At 46.9% G+C, this 20,925-nt stretch overlaps 1 protein-coding gene across 1 annotated transcript in view; it reads right to left on the bottom strand.

Annotated features, from left to right (window-relative positions):
• The window catches only part of c19h11orf53 (chromosome 19 C11orf53 homolog), a 78,409-nt gene extending 61,065 nt beyond the window's left edge, over nt 1–17,344 (bottom strand). Inside the window, exon 1 of the mRNA XM_038779885.1 lies at nt 17,208–17,344. Within this exon, the coding sequence (XP_038635813.1) occupies nt 17,208–17,217 (10 nt within the window). The 5' untranslated portion in view covers nt 17,218–17,344. The remainder of the gene's footprint in view (nt 1–17,207) is intronic.
• Nucleotides 17,345–20,925: the final 3,581 nt, after the last annotated feature.

The following is a 20,925-nucleotide window of genomic DNA, read 5'->3' as shown; positions in this document are numbered from 1 at the left end:
AGCCACAACATGTGGCTCCAAAGATGTGCGGGTTAGGTGGATTGGCCATGCTAAATTGCCCTTAGTGTCCTAAAAAATAAGGTTAATGGGGGGGTTGTTGGGTTACTGGAATAGGATGGATACGTTGGCTTGTAGGGTGATCATTGCTCGGCACAACATCGAGGGCCGAAGGGCCTGTTCTGTGCTGTACTGTTCTATGTTCTATGTTCTAACAGAGTCTAACAATGAAGAAGCAGGGCAGCACGGTGGCGCAGTGGGTTAGCCCTGCTGCCTCACGCCGCCGAGCCGGCTCTGGGTCACTGTCCGTGTGGAGTTTGCACGTTCTTCCCGTGTTTGCGTGGGTTTCGCCCCCACAACCCAAAAGATGTGTAGGGTAGGTGGATTGGAAACGCTAAATTACCCCTTAATTGGAAAAAAAATGAATTGGGTACTCTAAATTTATTTTAAAAACAATGAAGAAGTGGTTAGAGCCTGCACTCAGAAATCATTCTACTGGACACAAATTGGAAAGCAACAAACACAACGTTAGAGAAGCATTAAAGATGCACACTGAAGAGCTTTAGTAACTTTTAAAGCTGCTACGGGCGCCATTAAAGTCTTGATGGAGAATCCACTCCAGAGACTTGATCACATCACCTCGGCTGACACTCCAGTGCAGTACTCAGGGACTGCTGCATGTTGGAAGTGCAGCCCATTGGATTTGATATTAAATCGAGGCTCTGTCTGTCCTCGCAGTTGGATGAGAATGATTCCATGACAATGTTTTGATGAAGAGCAGGGGAGACCTGCCCACATCCTGGCCAATATTTATCTTTCAACCATCACAAGTGACCTAGGAAGGATTAAAGGAAGGATATTGTTAAACTAAAAAGAGTGCAGAAGAGATTTACGAGGATGCTACCAGGACTTGATGGTCTGAGTTATGAGGAGAGGCTGGATAGGCTGGGATTTTTTTCCCTGGAGCGTAGGAGGCTTAGGGATAATCTTATAGAGGTCTATACAATAATGAGCATAGATAAGGTAGATAGGCGACATCTTTTCCCAAAGGTAGAGGAGTCTAGAACTAGAGGGCACAGGGGGTGAGAGGGGAGAGATACAAAAGAGACCAGAGGGGAAGATTCTTCGCACAGAGGGTGATGAACGGGCTGCCAGAGGCAATGGTAGAGGCGGGTACAATTTTGTCCTTTAGAAAGCATTTGGACAGTTACATGGGCAGGGTGGGTATAGAGGGATATGGGCCCAAAGTGGGCAAGTAGGACTAGCTTAGTGATAGAAACTGGGCGGCATGGACAAGCTGGGCCGAAGGGCCTGTGTCCATGCTGTAAACATCTCTAACTCTATGACTTGGTTATTCATTCAAATACTTTTTGTGGGACCAGGATGCGCGCATATTGGCTGCGAAGGTTACGAGATTATAACAATGACCATACTTGCAAAGTACTCTACTGGCTACATATGTAAGTGCAAGTGTTACTTTCAACAAGAAAAATCACTCAACAGTTGCAGTATCCCACTAACTCCAAACACCAGAGAAGAGAAGGTCAGACTGGATCAATCTTATGGAACTCTGTGAAGAAACAGCAGGAAACGTGAACAAAGACAAGCTTGGGCAGAATTCTCTGGTCGCTGCGATTCCATTTTCCTGCTGGCACGCGCACCCCTGCCAGTGGTCTTCCCGATGGTGTGGGGGGGGGGGGGTTACAATGGGAAATACCATTGACAATCGGTGGGAAGTGAGAGTCCCCCTGCCAGTGGTCTTCCCGATGGTGTGGGGGGGGGGTTACAATGGGAAATACCATTGACAATCGGTGGGAAGTGAGAGTCCCCCTGCCAGTGGTCTTCCCGATGGTGTGGGGGGGGGGGGGGGGGGGGGGGGTTACAATGGGAAATACCATTGACAATCGGTGGGAAGTGAGAGTCCCCCTGCCAGTGAACAGGGCGTGGCCAAGAAACACCCGGCTGGGGAACTGGAGAATCCCGCCCCCTATATTGCTATTCATTTACTTGGAATTTTTAAAAGTCTTTTAGACGTTTGGTCATACACAACTTGAGTATTGCTGGAGAAAGGAGACATGTTTCGCGGAACTTTTTCACCTTGCACTGATCAGGACATTGGCAGGAATACGATGGGTGGGAAACCAACAAATACATTGTGTGAGAAGAGAGTGCTGTTTGGTTGGCAAGTAGACTCTGATTGGTCGAGGAACTGGTCTGAACCAGTTTTGTTTACTATAAAGTGGAACTCCAGTTTGGATGGTTCCAGTCATTTGCAAGTTTCTCTGTTTTCCTCCCATATTGCTATATGGTAAGATATTGTGTAGTAGCCACGTGACTAAGATCAGAGAGCTTGTGGAATAAAGCAACCAGCAGCAGAATAGTTAGTGATCTGGTTACAAAAAAGAGGAGTTAAAGGTATTCAGGCCAACAGAAAGTGGGCAGCGGTTTTCCACGGGGATCAGTACTCGGGTAACTGCTGATCAAGATTTGCATAAACAATTTGGACCTGAGAATTAGAGGTACAATTTCAAAATTCGCAGACGACACTAAATGCTGTGCAGTTCAGACTGAGGAATACTACAATGAATTAAAAGAAGACAATAATCTTATGGAACGGGCACACGGATTGCAAATTAATTTCAAAATAGTTGAGTGTGGGGTGATGCATTTTGCCAAGAGGAATATGGAGGTCACACTCTCCTTATAAATTCAGTCTGAATGTATTGGAGGAACAAAGGGATCTGGGGCTGTACAAGCCATTAAAAGTAGCAATAAAAGTTAACAAGACAATAAAAATTCAGGCAAGGCACTGGCTTCATTCTTAGATGAATCAAAGTGAAGTTATATTAATATAGGAGCATTGGAACAAGAGTAGGTTACCCAGATCCTTGAACCTGGAGCAGGATTGAGGTTTATTGTAGGAAACACAGCAGCCAATTTGCACACATAGAAAGCTGCCTCAAACATTAATGTGATAATGGAAGGAATTCTCCAGCCATTGGGATTCTCTTTTCCCGCCAGCAGTGCATCTCCGCCCATGGGATTCCCGGTGGCTTGGAATAGCTTCAATGGGAAATCCCATTGACAAGTGGCAGGAGTAGAGAATGCTGATGCCCGTGAATGGCACACCATCGAGAAACAGCGAGCCTGGGGGACCAGGGAATCATGTCTAATGCCCAGTTAATTTTTTTGTGATAGAACATAGAACATAGAACATAGAACAGTACAGCACAGAACAGGCCCTTCGGCCCTCAATGTTGTGCCGAGCAATGATCACCCTACTCAAACCCACGTATCCACCCTATACCCGTAACCCAACAACCCCCCCTTAACCTTACTTTTTAGGACACTACGGGCAATCTAGCCTGGCCAATCCACCTAACCCGCACATCTTTGGACTGTGGGGGGAAACCGGAGCACCCGGAGGAAACCCACGCACACACGGGGAGGACGTGCAGACTCCGCACAGACAGTGACCCAGCCGGGAATCGAACCTGGGACCCTGGAGCTGTGAAGCATTTATGCTAACCACCATGCTACCGTGCTGCCCCATTGATGTTGATTAAGTGATAAATATTGGCCAAGAGACAAAGGATAACCCTCCTGCTCTTGATCAATATAGTGATGTGCATCCAAGCAAATCAAGGCAGATAGGGCCTTGGCTTAAGATCTCATGCACATACAGAGAGCTGTGACACTGCAGCAACCTCTCAGTATGGCAATGGAGTGTCAGCATAGATTTCCGTGCTCAAGTCCTTAAATTTCTGCTCGTTTATTACTGGATGTCACTCAGAGCCATAACCGTTACAGCGCACACTACACCAGAGGATTAAAAGAATGATCAGTGAATCAAACACAAACAATAATATTTTCACATCTCATGTTGTAGTCAATAGCCCAATATGAAATGCAGTATTGAGAAGAAGACCAAATCGCTGTATTGCGACAGCCACATTGTTATATCAAAGAAACGGCTGTTTCAAAAGGGGAATACATCAAGGAAACATATGTTTGAAAGCTTTTTTGACATGAATTCAGAAGCTGCCAGTTATCAAATAGAATTGAGAGACGACAGCTTCCCATTCCTGCACAAAGCATCTTTTAAAGCCAGTGCACAGTGAATCTGTTGCAGGTAAACACCACCTGCACCTGGGGATTATTTGTAGAGGAGACTATTCAAATATCAGGTAGGCCTGATCGCTGCTGTTAAATGCACCAGAGAAACAAAAGGAAGCATGTTTCCGGCGATGTGCATTTACTGAGAATACGATTTGCTTGTGTCGGTAAGAGGAAAGCAAACAGCAGACACAAAGCAATCTTTGTGCGAATACAACTATACTGCAAACTGTTGTTTCACCCTCTGCACCTTTCCTTTTCCCTTTAGTCAGTGCGTGTGCCTGTTAGTGTTTGCCCTCTCAACTTTCCTGTTTCCTTGGCGGTGAATTAGCTCCCCAATGAACATAAAAGATGGCACAACCATTGAGGCGTTTGACTTGGGGCTCATTGGGGACGCTCTGCGGAGTACCAGAGCCCCCTCAGCCCAGATTTGCCATCTTTTTTTATCCCAAATGTCCCACAATTGCCCAGCTGTCCTCCCCTGCAACTGTTGTCCAGCACGCTGGGCACTGGATCAAAGTCAAGCAACCAGCGACCTGATATCTCAGAGCTCATTTTCTCCCGCTAAATGGAAAATGAGGAGAGTTTCCCTGTCTTTCTCCACAATGGATAATCTGCTGATTAAATTACGTTTGCAGAAACTACTTTTCCAAGTCAAGTGGCATCACTATGATTTACTGGCATGATCATTCATCACCTCAGAAAAAGGCGCATTTTCTGGTTTCCACTATTAGAGGTGCAGCATTTAAAGCTTCATAAAGATGAGTCTTCATTCACTTATCTTTTGAAAGCAGAGAATTAACACGCTGCTCGGTTTCAATTAATTAATTTCCGTCGTATTTTCACTTAAAATAAATTTGCCTGTCACAGACTGGAACTTAAAGAGAGTTCAGTGTTCAACCGTCAGATCACAGCTATACTGTGGATTGCACCTCATATAGAACTCAGCAAGATGGGCTGGATTCTCTGGTCCTCCAGCCGTGTGTTTTTCGGCGGCGCGCTGTTCGCTGGTGGTGGGATTCAATTTGCTGCTCGTCAATGGGGTTTCCCATTGGAGCCACCCCACGCTGCCGGGAATCCCACTGGTGCACTGCCAACGGGAAAAGGAAATCTCAACGGCCGGAGAATTCCAGCCAAGAACGTGCCTTCATACAACATCTTACCCTCAGGACATCCCACTGCACCGCATTAGCAATGAATTTTTCTGAAGTGTACTATGTCATGTAGGCAAACACAGCATTTAATTTGTACACAGCAAGATCCCGCTGAGTGACTAAAGTAAACGACCAACTGACCTGTTTCAGGTGAAGGATAAATACTGAGCAGGAAACCTCCCCTAACAGAGGTTAGTCGGCAAAATTAAAGCACATGGGATACGGGGTGATGTATTAGCACGGATCGAGAATTGGTTAACAGACAGGAACCAGAGAGTGGGAATAAATGAATCTTTTTCCCAGCGACTGGCAATGGCTAATGGGGTGCCACAGGGGCCCAGCTCTTGGGCCCAGCTGTCAACGCTATAAATAAATGAGATGGATGAGGGGACCAAATGTAACACTTCCAAGTTTACTGACAACATAAAACTGGGTGGAATTATGAGTTGTGAGGACAATGCAAGGAGGCTTTAAGATGATTTAGACAAGTTTTTTTTTTCAAATTTTATAAATTTAGAGTACCAATTCATTTTTTCCACTTAAGGGGCAATTTAGCGTGGCCAATCCACCTAGCCTGCACATTTTTTTTTTCGGTTGTGGGGGCGAAACCCACGCAAACGTGCAAACTCCACACGGACAGTGAGCCAGAACCGGGATCGAACCTGGGATCTCGGCGCCGTGAGGCAGCAGGGCTAACCCACTGCACCACCGTGCTGCCCAGTGATTTGGACAAGTTGAGTGAGTGGGCAAACACATGGCAGATGCAGTACAAAGTGGCTAAATGTGAAGTTATACAGTTAAGTATAAAAAACAGAAGAGGATGGATCTAAGTGGTGATATATTGGTAAGTGTAGATGTACAAAGGGGTCTGAGTGTCCTTGTACACTGGTCAATGAAAGTGGAGATGCAGATGCGGCAAGCAAGTAGGAAGGCAAATACTATATTGGCCTTCATTCCAAGAGGATTTGCGTTCAGAAGTAGAGATGTCTTACTGCAGGACTTTGATGAGACCACACCTGGGGTATTGTGTGCAGTTTTAGATGTCCCTACCTAAGAAAGGATATACTTGCCATATAGAGAGTGCAGCAGATATTCATTAGGCTGAAACATGTCTTGGTGGGACTGTCCTGTGAGGAGAGATTGGTTCGACTGGGCCTGTATTCACTAGAGTTTAGGAGGATGAGGTGAGATCTGATTGAATTTAAAATTCTAACTAGATATGGGGAGGATGTTTACCCTGGTTGGGGAGCCTAGAACCAGGGACACAGTTTCAGGATGCAGGGTAGATAATTTGGGACTGAGATGAGGAGACTTTTCTTCACTCCAAGGTAATGAACCTGTAAAATTTTCAACTACAGAAGCCAAGTCACTGAATGTATTCAAGAAAGAGATCATTTAAAAAATGTTAATGGCATCAAGGGGGTGTTGTGAGAAAATGGTAATATGACACTGCGATTGAGGATCAGCCATGATCATATTGAATAGCGGAGCTGGCTCGAAGGGCTGAATGGCCTACTCCTGATCCTAGTACCTACGTTTTCTGTAAATAAAGTAATCGGACATGTCACACCTACCTTTTGAATGTATTCTTTCCTGAGTGGTGATCATTGTTGTTCATCCCTAATTACCCTTGAGCTGAGTGGCTTGCTAGAGTATTGCAGAGGGCAGTTAAGAATCAGTCACATTTCCCTGAGTCTGGAGTCACATGTAGGCCAGACAAGGTAAGGACGGCAGATTTCCTTCCCTAAAGGACATTAGTGAACCAGATGGGTTTTTGACGATAATTGATAACAGTTCCAGTTCCTGGGATAGTCACGATCACTGTGCCAACCATTCAATTCCAGATTTTATTAATTGAATTTAAGTTCTGGCACCTGCCGTGGTGGGATTAGAACCTATGTCTCTCGTGCAGTAACCTGAGTCTCTGGACCATTTGCATCCAATGACATTACGAGTACACCACCATCTTTCCCAACATGTGCTTGGAACGTAGTTTATTATCTCACATAACCCGCACTGAAATTTCAGCCTAAATGCTCTGCTCAGTGTTCTGGAGTTTGCCATCAACTCATGGCTTTATAGCTCAGAGGTGGAGGCCTAGAATGTGCTGGGACATGGCCTTGGTAGTTGGACCTGTTCCTGTACAGTCAAAACATTTGCCTACTGAGTCATTAGATGTGTGAGCTGGTAGTGGTGCGCCGAGGGTACCCGGTATTGAGTAAGCAGTAGAACCAAAAGGGAATATCCTTAATCCATGACGTTTAAGGATTGAGAAATAAACAGAGGAAGAATTGAGAAAATTGGTGTTTTTAACATCAAACCAGGCAGACATATGCAGTCCATATGGGTGGAGGTATACCTGCCCTGCTGTTAGGGAGGGAGTTCCAGAATTTTGACCCAGCGACAGTGAAGGAACGGTGATATATTTCCAGGTCAGGGTGGTGAGTGACTTGGAGGGGAGCCTCCAGGAGGTGGGGTTCCAGGTTTATGCTGCTCTTGTCCTTCTAGTTAGTAGTGGCTGTGGGTTTGGAAGGTGCTGCCTAAGGAGCCTTGATGAGTTCCTGCAGTGCATCTTGTAGATGGTCCACACTGCTGCCACTGTGCTCGGTGGTAGAGGGGGTGAATGCTTGTGGAAGGGGCGCCAATCAAGAAGGCTGTTTTGTCCTGGATGGTGTTGAGCTTCTTGAATGTTGCTGGAGCTGCGCTCATCCAGGCAAATGGGGATATTTCATAACAATCCTGACTTATCCCTTGTAGGTGGTGGACTATAGGTGGTGGACAGGCTTTGGGGAGTCAGGGAGTGAGTTACTTGCCGCAGGATTCCTAGCCACAATATTTTTATGGCTAGTCCAGTACAGTTTAGGATGTTGATAGTAGAGGATTCACTGGTGGTGATGGCATTGAATGTCAAGGGCTGATTGTTTGATTCTCTTTAATTGGAGATGGTCATTGCCTGGCACTTGCGTGGTGCCATTGTTACTTGCCACTTGTCAACCCAAGCCTGGATATTGTCCAGGTCATTCAGCATTTGCACGTGGACAGCATCAGTGTCTGAGGAGTCGCAAATAGTGTTGAACACTGCAAATCATCAGTAAATATCCCCACATCTAGCCTTAGGTTGGAAGGAAGGTGATTGATGAAGCAGCTGAGGATGGTTGGGCCTAGGACACTACCTGAGGAACTCCTGCAGTGATGTCCCAGGACTGAGATGACTGACATCCGGGCACCACCACCATCTGCCTTTGTGCCAGGTATGACTCCAACCAGCATATCGTTTTCCCCCACTCCCCAGTGATTCCAGTATTGCTAGGGCTCCCTGATGCCATCCTCGATCAAATGCTGCCTTGATGTCAGAAGCAGTCACTCTCACCTCACCTCTGGAGTTTAGCTCTTTTGTCCATGTTTGAACCAAGGCTGTAACGAGGTCAGGAGCTGAGAGACCCTGGTGGAACCCAAACCGAGCATCAGTGAGAAGGTTATTGCTAAGTGATAGTGTGCATCATTCACACACTGTTGCTTTCTCAGCAAATTCTGGTCCAAGGTTGCCTCAATTGAGCCAAGTCGATGCAACAACAAAGCCCAGTGTTTGTGGGCTCCGCTCCGTGGGTGGCAGGTTGGAATGATAGATCTCTCATAACATTAAAAAGTTGAATTTCTGAAATTCCCGCAAGGTTCATCGGACTGTGACTTGACAGGAGGCTGAAACCAATGCGACATGACATCTCACTTCTGCTGAACATAATATCACAACCATTGCTGTAATAGACCATGGAGTCAGACTGCTGAAGTCTTGCTATATGCTGTTACTTCTGCATCTGTGAGTACTTAAAACTGTTCTGCATTTTCACAAATGCAACTGCACGCCTGCAATTTTATTCATTGATAAATGTCCTTTGATTCCAGAACTACTTTACACATCTGATTGTATATTTTAACCATATTTGCACCTCTCCATCTCCTTCTGTGGTAAGTCTTACAACACCAGGTTAAAGTCCAACAGGTTTGTCTCAAACACGAGCTTTCGGAGCGCAGCTCCTTCCTCAGGTGAATTTAACCTGGTGTTGTAAGACTTCTTACTGTGCTCACCCCAGTCCAACGCCGGCATCTCCACATCCTTCTGTGGTAGCACGGCTCCTTTAAGGGGCGTGCCCTCGTGGTCCATTGTGACTGGTTCAGGGCCTATTGTGCAGTGTTGCGAAAATGAGGGGTCAGCGCGAGTCCCGGGGAGCGGGGTTCTTGTCAGAGTGAACCCAGGGGTCAGTGTGTTAACATGTAAATTAGATACTCTCTGCCTGTACATCAGTTACCCTCGTTAGTTGCCAGTAGATACTTCATTACTCGTTTAAGAAGGTCACAGGGAGTCCACACCGAATGCAATAAAGAAACATAGTTTTATTTCCAGCATGATATGCCTGGTAGATCCCGACCAAGGTCCTGTTCTGATTGGTGCTTTACTGGCCGACATTTTATGCTGTTTAATAGAGTTCTCCCGCCCCAAACGGGGGGAGCTCGTACTCTGCAAGGACCACAAGGAAGATAGTCATTCCCATCCTCAGGTCCCGTGTGAGCTATTACATTGACCATCTGCCTGGTATTCCCTCGAGCCACCACATCATTCATATCCACATTGAATCTGCAGTACTCGATACTTCAACAGCAAAATATCAACACTTCTTTTTATCACCAAATAAGATCTCAGTGCGGATTGTTCCACCCTGTACAGGGGTTTCACTGTTTTTCAACTGGGCGGCACGGTAGCACAGTGGATAGCACTGTTGCTTCACAGCGCCAGGGTCCCAAGGTCGATCCCCGGCTTGGGTCACTGTTTGGAGTCTGCACATTCTCCCTGTGTCTCCATGGGTTTCCTCCGGGTGCTCCGGTTTCCTCCCACAAGTCCCGAAAGACGTGCTTGTGAGGTGAATTGGACATTCTGAATTCGCCCTCTGTGTACCCGAACAGGCGCCAGAATGTGGCGACTAGGGGGCTTTTCACAGTAACGTTACTGCAGTGTTAATGTAAGCCTACTTGTGACAATAATGAAAAAGAAGACCCACGCAGACACGGGGAGAACGGGAGAACATGCAGCCTCTGCACAGACAGTGACCTAAGCCGGGAATCGAACCTGGGACCCTGGCGCAATGAAGCAGCAGTGCTAACCACTGTGCCACCATCATCCTTTCACGATCAGGAATCCAGCTGTACAACCAGCTCTCCAGTAGCCACCTAAGTGCAGTCTTCAATGTGAACTTAAACTCTGAGTGCCAAACGTAGGGTCATCGCAAACCTCCCTGGTCGTGCTTTCACCAGTCGGACTTTCCAGTAACAATCATGAAACAGCAGTGAGCAGCGTGAACTATGAAAGATTCTTACCATTCCTACCTCCAACAGCATTGGATATAATTGCCGTAGTCATGGAATCCTCCGGAAGAGAAGGCCATTCAGTCCATCATTCCTGTGCCATCTCTTTGAAAAAACAATCCGATCAGATCCACTCCACTGTTCTTTCCTCTGAAGCAGCTTTTACCCTTCAATAACTTATCTAATTCCCTCTGAAAAATCAAATGCCTAATAATCGAACCTCACCATCTGTGTGGAACCAAGGATTGAACCCGATGCCACCCTCGTCCAAAGATGTACAAAGCTGTGAATTTGGCACAAAGTTTCCCCAACCCGTTGAATTCCTACTGCCCCCAGAAGAGTCGAGAAATATCCGGCCAGGCTTTCCAAGAACATTTCTGAGACGGCACATTTTACCCAAAGAAATTCAACAGACAGCTTGGGCGGGCTCTCCATTCCCCAGCGCCGATATCGTAATCGGCGATCGGGCGGAGAATCCCTGTTTACGACCGAATCGGGGGAGGAGCCTGTTTTCAGATGCTCCGCCCCCTCCAAAACGGCCCAATCGAGGAACGCGTTTTGGGGGGGTCTCAGGACATAACCTGGAGGCCCTCCCCCGATGCTCCGCCCCCGATTGGCCGACTTCCCGACCACGCAAGACACGTGTGCTCTTAGCTTTCGTTAACGCTGTCTGGAGGGAGCCATGCCACTGGCCGGGGGGGGGGGGGGGGCTTCAGCGAGGGCTGGGGGACTGGTGGGGGGTGGCGAGGGGGTGACGAGGGAATGTCCAGGGGGGCACTCTCTCTGGCAGGCCAGGTCCACCTGCGCCCGGCGCCATGTTGTACGGTGCAACCGCTGCAGGTTGTCGACGTGTGCATGCGCAGCCACCTACCTGGCAATCCCTCAGGCATTTATATTGGGAAGGCCATGCATTTTACGTGACGCGGCTGCTAACCCCTCCTCGGTCAAAGGATCAGTACGGGAGTGACACCAACTTTTTTGTCGCAAGACCAGACACTTCCTCCGGACATAGCCTCAAAATCGGAGAATTCAGCCCTTTATTCTTGGATTGTGGGTACAACGTCAAAGTAATCTACTGGCTCTGAAGGCATTAAGAGTCACCAACATTGTGTTGGACTGGTGACATGTGTAGACGGTCCTTTTTCGGGATGACATATTGGTGAGCCAGCTCAGGTTTTCAGAGAATTGAAATGAAATGAAAATCGCTTATTGTCACGAGTAGGCTTCAATGAAGTTACTGTGAAAAGCCCCTAGTCGCCACATTCCGGCACCTGTTCGGGGAGGCTAGTATGGGAATTGAACCTTAGGCTGCTGGCCTACCTTAGTCTGCTTTAAAACCCAGCGATTTAACCCAGTGTGCTAAACCAGCCCCTGAATTGTAGACTGCTAACAGCACAGAAGGAGGCCATTTGGCCGGTCAGGTCCATGCTGGCCCTGCAGGAGCAACTCAACCAGCCCCACTCCCCTGCCTTTCCCACACACCTGCAAATCAGATCATTTACCAATTCCCCTTTGAAAGCTACAATTGAATCTTCCCCCACAAACAGTGCATTCCAAATCCAAACCATTCGCTGTGTAAAAGGATTTTCCTTCGTTTAACTCTTTAGTCAATCACCTTGAGTCAGTGTCCTCTGGTTCTTGGCCCCTCTGGGCAAGGGGGACAGATTTCTCCCTGTTTTCTCTGTTCACACCCCTCATCACCATGACAATCCAGCTGCTTTCATTGTTGTTTTAGTGGGTGCCGGCCCACCGAGATCAGCAGGTTTTTCAAATTCAAAACATCATCTCTCGGTGGAGTGGGTGTTCTAATTTGGAATCACAAAGGTGAGCCTATCGGATCCCTGGTGTGGGTGCGCTCATTAGATCGGTGCCTGAGCAGGGAAACTTCGAACGCAAGTAACTGAAGAATGCACAGGGAGGGATGAATGAAAGAAAAGAAGAATGGGTGAGAGGAGAGGATTAACAAAGGAGGGCAAGCAGAGGAATTGTGAAAAGTCAACGGGGAGATGTGAGAGGAAGTGGAATGATACACGAGCATTTGTTGATTCTCAATTGTTTCCGTAAATATTGATGTGTCACATTAGTTTGATACGCTGAGCAATCAATACCAGCCAATCAATCAGTGAGATATTCTGCATCAAACCCCGTTGTCTAAGAGCTGCCATTAAAAACCCCAAGAAGACATCAAAGCTTTGCTGAATTCAATGGGTGGAACTTCCCGGCTGTTTATGCTGTTCGGGATATTACGGAAAGCTCTGCCGGCAGTGCATCCCCGTGGGTTTACCGGCGGAGTGGGGAGTCTTTCATGGGAAATCCTTTGACAAGCAGCGGGAGTAGAGAATCCCATTAGCAGTGAACACTGCAGCCAAAAAACACACGGACACGGCACCGGAGAATCCAGCCCATGGTGATTCAACAGCCACTTTTATCTAATCTATTCCATATTCCATTCACCTTTTTAATAGGCAAAGCTCCACAAACGTTAAATGTGTGTAAGCATGAGAGTCACGAAGGGAGTTGTTCATCTCACACCGCATGATCTCCCTGACCCCGATGGGACATCATTTGCCACAGGTTCTAGCCTATACTCTTCACACACCCTCTACCAAATGGTTAATGTGAGTGTTAAATTGCTTGGGTTCCATAAGTTGCTTTAATGAACACAATGGCTGGGTTTGAACACATTTTCTGCAACCCCCCCCCCCCCCCCCCCCCCCATGTATTTCACTGTGCATAAACTCAGATTATATAACAGCAGATAGACTATATAAAAGCAGTCTACAATATACTGAATGACTGATTTTGATATCAATATCTTGTTTCTGTGGAATAATATATTTATATATGTGAGTGGGGGTGAGAAAAACTTTCCTTATTAATTAAGGGAGCAAACAATTACCCTTATTCAGGGAGCATACTTGCGTTTTTGTCTCCGTGATTAACCAGCCCCGATTATATTCTCAGAAAAATTACCTTTGATTTGCTGCGTAGCTGCAACTTCACCAGTCATTCTTAATATAAATTACAATGAAAAGCAATATGTCCAAGGGAAATTCTGAGATGGTTTTACGACAAAACCTAATTTCCGTCTTTGTGGAAGTCATTTGAAGGTGCACATTGTCCTAGTTGTACTTCATATTAGAGGAGTTTACAAACAGTTTCTACCTGTGCAACGGGAACAATCTAAGGCGGGATTCTCCGTTCCCGCTGAAGTGAATGGAGGCTGGAATTCTCCGGCCTTGGAGATTCTTTTTTCCTGCCGACAGCGCACCTCCACCAGCGGGTTTCCCAGCGGTGTGGTGTGGTTACAATGGGAAATCCCATTGACAAGCGGCGGAAATCTGTCCTCCCGCCAGAGAGCGGCGCACTACCGAGAAACCCGCGTCCACCAGACGGGAGAATCCCGCCGGGAGTTTTGGATGAGCGCCAAATTCCCCGTTCTGACTGGCAGCGGTAGCGGGGCGGACTTGCCACGGAGAATCCCGGCCCTCGTTTATCACCATTCATTCCCAATAACAAAATCGTGAACACGGATGCGCGGATCTGGAGTTGAAACTGCCCCTTTGCTTTGTGGGTCATTTTGAAATTTAAGCAACTTGTCCTGAAATTATGCAGGACTGGGTGTATATTTTCCCAAAGTGGGTAGGGAAATGATTCCATTGCAATACACTGCAAAAATAGCGCACACACCAAACAAAACAGTCGTGAAATGGGATGGCTTATGTCATCAATTACAGGCCAGCTTCACAAACTGAGTCAAGGGCAGCACGGTAGCACAGTGGTTAGCACTGTGGCTTCACAGCACCAGGGTCCCAGGTTTGATTCCCACCTGGGTCACTGTCTGTGCGGCGGAGTCTGCACATTCTCCCCGTGTCTGCGTGGGTTTCCTCCGGGTGCTCCGGTTTCCTCCCACTGGTCCCAAAAGACGTGCTGTTAGGTAATTTGGACATTCTGAATTCTCCCTCTGTGTACCCGAACAGGCGCCGGAATGTGGCGACTAGGGGCTTTTCACAGTAACTTCATTGCAATGTAAGCCTACTTGTGACAATAAAGATTATTATTATTATAAGAAACATTTAATTGCAAGTTATCACCTGTTTACCGTTTCCACCAATTTTCAGCAGTAGAAAGGTTATCAAAAAGTGAGAATAGAAATACGGATTATTTTTAAGGTCAGGATGGGAAAGAAAGTTAAATGTAGCATTTTAATATCATAATTATAATAAATAATAAATGAATATAATGTTCTTTCTCAGAATTACGTTTGGGATTGAAATGAGGACGGATTTCTTCATTCAGAGGGTGATGAATCTTTGGAATTTTCTGGCCCGTAGAGCTGTGGAAGCTCAATCATTAAGAATGTTTAAAACACAAATTGGTAGGGGTTTTGGACACTAATGACATCGAGGGAGACGGTGATAGTGGGCGGGGGGGGGGGGGGGGGGGCACGGTAATGGCGCTGAGGTGGATGACCAGCCGTGAACTGTTTGAATGGTGGAATAGGTTCAACGGGCCGAATGGCCTACTACTCCTCCTCCTGTATTCCGCTCTTCCTATAATTTCTAGATACACTGGTAGCCCGGTGAATGTCCGTGTAGTCCAACTTGAGGGTACAGCTTTGCATGTCAATGAAATAGTAAAGAATCCTAGAGTACAGTGTGAGCACCTCCCGATAGATGGCTATAAAATACCTAAAGGTGACACATCTTTCAAATATGCAAAAAAAAAACCTTTCATATTGACAAAGACCAATAATTATCAGTAGCTTTTGGCAACGAGAATGCATAAAATCTTCAGGGAAAAACTGCTCTTAAGTTAAAGTTACTAAATGTGTTTTTTTTTATTGTTGCAGCACTTAAGATAATGACATCTCCAAAAATTTGGATGAAGGAACGTAAGAGTTGTGAATGTTTCAAATGGAATGATGGGATGATATTAAATTAAACCAGCAGAGCTAAGATGTGACTAATTTGAAAGTAATTCTCTGGTCAATGGCTGTCTAGTTACATATTCCAATGCATTGTATTCTTCCACTTTCTTCGAAGTTAAAGCAGATTGCATCCACATTTCCTTTTCAAAGACACCCAATGCTGCCCACAGCTGTAACCATCAATAACCATTTACCAGTTCAACATTTCATTTAACACACCAGTCTTGCCAGACACACATCGCAGCCTCCTCATATTACCTCGTGGCAGTTGCTGGAAATTATACTTGCAAAGAGAATTATTAACGTACCAACAGCCCCCTCTGAAATAATTGTCTTGTTCAGTGAAACAAAGTTTCTGTTGTTGTGGTTAAATTATCTTCAAATAATTCATGTGGGATGTTGAAAAGCCAGACACCTCTGAGTCTGCTGTAAGTAAATCAGCCTCTGAGCCTGTTGTACACAGAGCTAAGTTACTTTTCCTACGTATTTTTTCTTCCTTGAGATTTAATATATATTCAATTGTCCACCGTGAAATCCTAGTTAATGGTTGCTTCCTTTATTTTCCTTGTCAATTTCCAGCACATTCATCCTTTCCCTACTGATTGTGTGTTGACTACTTGCTGGGCAGTTTTCCTGGGGCATGAGGTACCTGTCTGTACCAAGCTGGAGCATCAACTGGTAGTGAGCTCCAGCAACCCAGCTGTTTAGAGCCACCCTAGGAACCACAGCTTCTGCATATCACCAGTGCTGGATTTTTCATTCTATAATCCAGGAACCCCTGTGTCTCTGAAATTAAAAAAAAACACAGACTGTGCTGCAAAAGTTCAGCAGGTCTGGCAGCATCAGTGGAGAGAAAAACTGAGTTAATGTTTTACGTCCAATACGACTCTGCTTTGGAATAAGAAGAGTTCTGGACACGGAACGGTAACTCTCTGTTTTTCTCTCTCCACTACCAGACTTGCTACGTTTTCCCGGCACTTGCTATTTCTATTCCAGACTTCCAGCAATCGCAATATTTCGCTTTTAGTTCAGTTGTGCCGGTCTTATTATTGCTGAAGTCAGCCAAGCCAGCACCGAATAACAATTGAACCCAGGCACACACCTTAGTTTAGAGTGAGGATTCAAAGATTTACTCTTGATCATTTTCCCCTGGTTTCAAATCAGTGAAGGAGGAACATCTCAATTAGGCAATCCATTTTAAAATTCAGAAGGGCATCTTTTCTCGAAAAGGGACACAGGGGTTATTAAAGTTGAACATGCTAGGGCAGCACGGTGGCGCAGTGGCTTAGCACTGCAGCCTCACGGTGCCAGGTTCGATCCCGGCTCTGGTTCACTGTCCGTGTGGAGTTTGAACATTCTCCCCGTGTTTGCGTGGGTTTCGCCCCCACAACCCAAAAAATGCGCAGGGTAGGTGGATTGGCCACGCTAAATTACCCCTTAATTGGGAAAAATGAATTGGGTATTCTAAAATTATATTTTTTTTAAAAAGAAGAAAAAAGTTGAACGTGCTCAGAATTCAAACAACAGTCCATTAGAAAAAGGCTGCTCTTAGTTTTGTTATTGTTAAGAAAGTTTACCGGTGAGACTTTTAACAAACATAACCAATCATATTCACTAAATAAAAGAACACCTTGGCAATGAACGACGCTTACCAGTTTCCATGGTGCAGCAGTAACGATGGGACTCGTTCAAAAATTCAAAATGATGATTGGCTCTTTTCTTTTTGTTCTCAAGGAATAAGCAGTTTTGGCCGCAAAGATTTCCAGCAATTGTGTTAGAACTTTGAGAACATTGCACCCTTCCAGAATGCACTGTGGGTCTACTGAAGTGTATTTCCCATATATATCAATACAATACAGCGAATAGTTTGACCTTTCGCAATTTGTTTAAATGCAAATAGTCATATGCCAGCAGTTGATTTTCTGGAATTTGCATCGACATTATAGGTGGTTGGAAGATAGTCAAACGCACAATTAGTGTTTTGGTTTCTGTTTCAAAGAGTTAATATGAATTCGAGAGACATATTTTTCTTCTGTCGGATGGTAAACTCTGCTTGTGTTTAGCAGGTGCAGGTCAGGAGTGAGGTCACAGTCCACAGGACAGTCATGCCCCAGAAGTGATCGTTGCTCAGTGTAAATTGAGCTGATCCCAGTCACAGTGGGAGCACTGAAAACAGGGAACGCTGAAAAAACACGGCTGGTCTGGCAGCATCTGTGGAGAGAGAAACAGACTTGATGGGCGAGATTTCACGGCCGCATTGCACCCTCGTCGTGGGCCAGTTAAATCGCGGGAGAGGCCGAAATCGGGATCAGCACTGGACGTGAATCGGCTCGCGATCTGCCGCTCCGAGTGGTGGATTCCGGATCCCACCCTGATGTGGCGAGGCACCAATTGACACCAATTAAGAGCAATCACAATCTCATCAGTGAGATGGCAACCCAATCTAACGGCCTCCAGGGAACTAACCAGCTGCCCACCGAGAGGTCACGCAGGTGCCGTTTAGCACTCCTATTTAAACATGGGAAGCTGGCTGCTGAGGGGAGTTGAGGAGGTGAGCAGCCATTTCCACTCCCTGGCATGCAGCCCAGAGGCACTGGAGCTGCTGCCCCAGTGCTCGGAATGGGGCGGGTAGGGGACCCCTCAGTGGGTCGGGGATGGTGCGGGATCCCTCAGTGGGGACGGGCCTGGTCGGGGTGGAGGGTTGGGCGCCATAGGTCAGGGTGGCCCCTGGGCTGGGGGGTGAGGGGTTCAGGTTCTGCGGGGCCTGCAAACCATCCTCCGATATTGTGTACGCTCATAACAGGGACCATGACTGTTGCCTGCCTGTCCTACCAAACACCCCCAACACAGAAACCTGTGCGGGGTTATATGATGCAGGTCACTTTAACTCCCTCTGACTGTAAGCAGCCTCTGGCTGCACAGCTGAAGGCTGTTGTTAACAAAGAATTGGCATTGTTAGTTATGTGAGAACTTCACAGCTCTCAAGTGCATTCACGTGCCATGTCTCAGGCTCTAGGTTCAATGCCTAGCATTGCAATCAAACTGTGAGGTCTGGACACTTTGCCTGAAACATTGGGGGCATCCAGACCACAGGGGCAGCAGCCAACAATCAAACACCCAAGGGCTGGGCCTCAGCACTGGGGATATACCCCCAACCAGAGGGTGAGCGGATGGATTAGGGGAGTGTACCTGAGCATGATCAACCTGATGTTCCCAGCAGGGGTCTGGGATCTGGGGGATTCTGCTGTGACTGGGGGTAAGTGTGTAGAGAGAGATTGTCCAACGCAACTGGCTTGGTGGATGGCAATCTGAGAAGAGGCAGGACGCATAAGCGTGGGGGTAGGCTGGAGAGATATGAGGGTCCGGGGGGGGGAGGGTAGCCCTAACTGATTGTCGATCTCTCTCCTTCTCCAAGTCCTTACAGCAACCAAGGTTGGCTGACCTCTCGGTGCTGGTGGCAGCCCAGCAGCCACACACCAGAGAAGGCAGCAGCAGCGACGACGCAGGCTGGAGGCAGCACCCCCTGTGCATGGGGCTGCCCACCGCACGCCCTGCAGACCCGGCTGCCCATCAGGCTGAGGAGGGACCCAGAGGAGGTGACCCAGCAACGGCCCAAGGTGTACAGGTGTCGCTGGTCTTTCAATAAGACGATGGACAACATGTGCCGCAGGAGGCTCCGTCTCGGCAAGGAGACGTGGTGGCACCTGTGCCATGTCCTTCAGAACTTGGCACCCTGTGCAGGAGGAGGATGCCCGCACCTGGTGGCCCTGAAGGTCACTGCAGCCCTGAGCTTTTATGCAGCGGGTCCATTACAGGGCTCGAGCAGGGATTTGTGCGGCATTTCCCATTCTACAGCCCACAAGTGCAAGGATACCTCTATGCTGGCGCCAAGGTCCCAGTTTCGATCCTGGCTCTGGGTCACTGTCCGTGTGGAGTTTGCACATTCTCCCCGTGTCTGCGTGGGTTTCGACCTCCGACTGCTGAATCCCTTGGGCGTTGCTGCCTCCAACTGATGTGCATCAGTAACTGTGTGGTGTTCACCAGAATGTACTCCAGAAGCCTGTCCACTAATGTCGCCCACTGAGATGTTTGTCGCTGCGCTGGTGGAGGGTGGGGATTACCACGATGGTGGTCTCCTCGGTGCTCCCCTATAAAGTGTGCTCTTGGGGGGGGGCGGGGGAGGAGCACAACACCAGATGGCCCAGCCCCATCAGATGGAGATCCTGCGAGAGAACGGACATGTGGTCAGTGAGAAGGAAGGATCATTTTGTCTGACATGAACAACTCACCTGAGACCAGGTCACCTGGTGACGGGGCAGTGAGTCCTCACCTGTGGGGCGCAGGCCAGCCTCACTGTCGGTGACCGCTCTCTCCTGGGGTGCTATGTCTTTTCGTCCGACGTCATTTCGTCCAACGAGACTTCGTCCACGTCTTTTGGTCCAACGTCTTTTTGTCCGCCCGTCTTTTGGTCCAACGTCACTTCGTCCAATTATCCAATTACAAAAAGTTTAATTTAGTTTTTCAATGTTACTGCTCAAGGATCCTCTCCACCTATTTCGCCTCTTGATGTTGAGTTCTGCATTTGTGCTGCTTGATCTCCAGACATTATTAAGATAAGCTGCAGGATATTCACCCATGTATGCTCCAGCGTGATGAGAGCCATTGTATCTGATGGAATATTTGATCATTTCAGACCTGTAATGTCAGAACCCACTGCCAACCAGAGGTTTTAATCACTCGACGAAAATCGAGAAATAAATCTGCTTCTTTCAGAACTGCACTCATTGTCTAAATCCAATTAGACTCCCACTTATATCTGTGTCTGTCGGAATTGTAGAATATCAAATCATCTTGTCCTCTCCCCATTATTCTCTCTCGGGTACAGTTCTGGAAATCTAACTTTTAGGGAATTTCGGGAATTTACAATTTACATCAATTTTAAGTAATTTCGGGAATTTTATGTAATTAGTAAACTTTTAGATTTTTTAACTGCACTTTTAGATTTTTTAACTTTTTAACTGCATTTTTCAACTTGCATTTTACTTGCATTTTATCAATTACTTGCATTTTAGCAATTAAATTCACTTGCTGTATTGTACTTGCATTTTATCAATTAAATGGTTTTATACGGAGTTAATTTGTAATTGGATAATTGGACGAAGTGACGTTGGACCAAAAGACGGGCGGACAAAAAGACGTTGGACCAAAAGACGTGGACGAAGTGTCGTTGGACGAAGTGACGTCGGACGAAAAGACGCGACACGCTCTCCTGGGCCAACTCCGCGATCTCCAGGATCCGTTGCTCCTCGGGATTAAAGACTCTGATGTCCGGAACGCTGCAGTCTGTCTGGGCCCTTTCCCACCTGTCAT

Source organism: Scyliorhinus canicula, chromosome 19 (assembly GCF_902713615.1).
Source record: "Scyliorhinus canicula chromosome 19, sScyCan1.1, whole genome shotgun sequence".
Taxonomy (NCBI): Eukaryota; Metazoa; Chordata; class Chondrichthyes; order Carcharhiniformes; family Scyliorhinidae; genus Scyliorhinus; species Scyliorhinus canicula.
The sequence above is the reverse complement of the archived record's forward strand: the minus strand, read 5'-3'. Positions and strand labels throughout refer to the sequence as shown.